General features: G+C 38.0%; 1 protein-coding gene across 1 annotated transcript in view; it reads left to right on the top strand.

The window, feature by feature from the left end:
• Positions 1–2,121, top strand: part of LOC107559841 (voltage-dependent calcium channel subunit alpha-2/delta-1-like) — a 108,768-nt gene that overhangs the window by 85,172 nt on the left and 21,475 nt on the right. Inside the window, exons 22-24 of the mRNA XM_016243846.1 lie at positions 452–523; positions 600–661; positions 765–841. Of these exons, the coding sequence (XP_016099332.1) occupies positions 452–523; positions 600–661; positions 765–841 (211 nt within the window). The remainder of the gene's footprint in view (positions 1–451; positions 524–599; positions 662–764; positions 842–2,121) is intronic.

Here is a 2,121-nt window from a genome sequence, read left to right as displayed (position 1 = left end):
CTTATTTGTAAGTCGCTTTGGATAAAAGCTTCTGCTAAATGACTACATGTAAATGTACTTTTCCCTTGAAAAAGTAAAGGATTACTGTAATTTAATTAGTTACTTCTGATGTAATTGCATTAAATGCTGTTTAGACTATAGAAAAAATTCTGTATAAAACAATAGTGGATTTACCATCCAAATTTAACATTTAATGTTAATATATATGTATTTAATGTAACTTTCTCCTTGTAAATACTTTGGTCAGGTCAAGAATGATTTATGCAATTTTATATGATTTATTTGAAATAATTAAAAGAGCCACTTCATGTCTATCCTTGTATTGTTTAACTGGAGCAATTAAATACTTTTTAGAGTAACTTACTCAACACTGTAGTACCAGTGTAAAAGTCAAAGTACCATGGTATTGCCATCATTACTATAGTTTTTCTGATCTCTCTCGCTCTCTCAGATACGGACTCTGATGATTGACAGAGACCCTGGGGAGAAAACAATAGAAACGCTTGTGAAATCTCAAGATGAGGTGTGTAGATCTTCTATAATTTTCACCATATTTTGTCTATATTTGCTTCACCTATACCTTTTATTTTCAATATCAGAGATACATTGATCGAGGAGTCAGGACGTACACCTGGGCGCCAGTTAACGGGACAGACTACAGGTGGTTTGTTGGCTTTACCTATGCAAAGTGTTTCATAACCCTCCTAAGTATTTGTATGTATAAAACATGTTGTCGTTTTCCTCTGTGTGTGGGTGTTTTGCAGCCTGGCCTTGGTTTTGCCTGAATACAGTCTGCATTACATCGAGGCAAACATGGGGGACACTATAAAACAAGCCATGTGTGAGTACCGTCTGTTCGCCCAGAACACACAAACCAGCTCCGTTGAGCAAACACACTATCATTTACTAAAGATCAGATAGAGCCTTCGGCATGCAAAGCTATTGTTTTATGAAATAGCTGAGAATAATATTTCTCATCGGCTCGCGAGAGAGGTCTGCCTGTTTGTGTGTGTGTGACCTCGATTGTCAGGGCTGCTCTCTGTATTAAACTGAGGTCCAGCTGGTCTCCACCCATCCTGAGCAATGTAGCCAGGCGTTTGATCTGACTCTCCCCAGCACACAGGGGCCCCGGCTGGGAAGAGAGACTGCGAACGCTCCCTCCCCTCTGGACATGTGCTGCTGAGCTCCAGATCTGCACACATACACAGACGTTCAACTCATTTGGAGAATTATTCCAGGTTGAGCTCTGTCGGTGGCGTGTGGCTTGCTGTCAATTTAGCAAACTGAGTCGAAAATGATTTCGAATCGTATCTCGTTGCCCCATAGACTTCTGTTTCCGTGGTAATTGACAGATGCTGTCGACAGAGCTTAACTTGTACTTAAGCCAGAACATTCTTTAAAGGAATAGTTCACCCAGAAATGAAAATTGCTGTTATTTTTCTGTTTGTTTTATGTTGCTCCTTTTCATATAATGAATGTTTATAGTACCTAAAACACCACTATATGATCATATGTAGTCTAAATGGCTCCTGTAGTATGTAGAAGTCTTTTGAAGCTTTACGAACTGACCAAAGTCATTAAAGGCATTCGAATCAGAGAGGTGAATTCGACAACCAGATCAGTCTGATTTTTAAACCGGTTCCTGAAAAGAACCGAATCAAAAGAATGATTCTTTCCGGAATCAGAAAATGTGTTTCATTAAAAAAATGTCAGAATGGTGACTATTCCTTAAAACGAAGAAGATATACATTACCAGAGAAGCTTGCGCGCACACATTTATTCTACATAAATGCACATGTACAAAACACTAAGTCTTTCTCTGATCTATCCTTTCTGCCTTTCCATCTTTAAATGGCACAGCACAATGGGGCAAGTACTATCTCTTTTGTCTTTTACTGTTCCCTCACTGTCTGTTCTCTTGATGTTAGCCATTTTATTGACATTATTTAGATTTAATTTGCATTCATTTATGCATGATTTTAAGTTACATTTTCTATGCTTAACTCATCTGTTTGTTTGAGTAGCCTATATTTTGTTATGCATGGTCTGTGTAACATCGGCCGATTATTAAACCGTGTTTGGTGCTTATCTAAACATGCATGCACAGATATGTAAAAAAAA

The sequence above is a fragment of the Sinocyclocheilus grahami genome, unplaced genomic scaffold (genome assembly GCF_001515645.1).
Source record: "Sinocyclocheilus grahami isolate Dianchi unplaced genomic scaffold, SAMN03320097.WGS_v1.1 scaffold22.1, whole genome shotgun sequence".
Lineage (NCBI taxonomy): Eukaryota > Metazoa > Chordata > Actinopteri > Cypriniformes > Cyprinidae > Sinocyclocheilus > Sinocyclocheilus grahami.
This window is presented reverse-complemented; position numbering and strand designations above follow the sequence as displayed.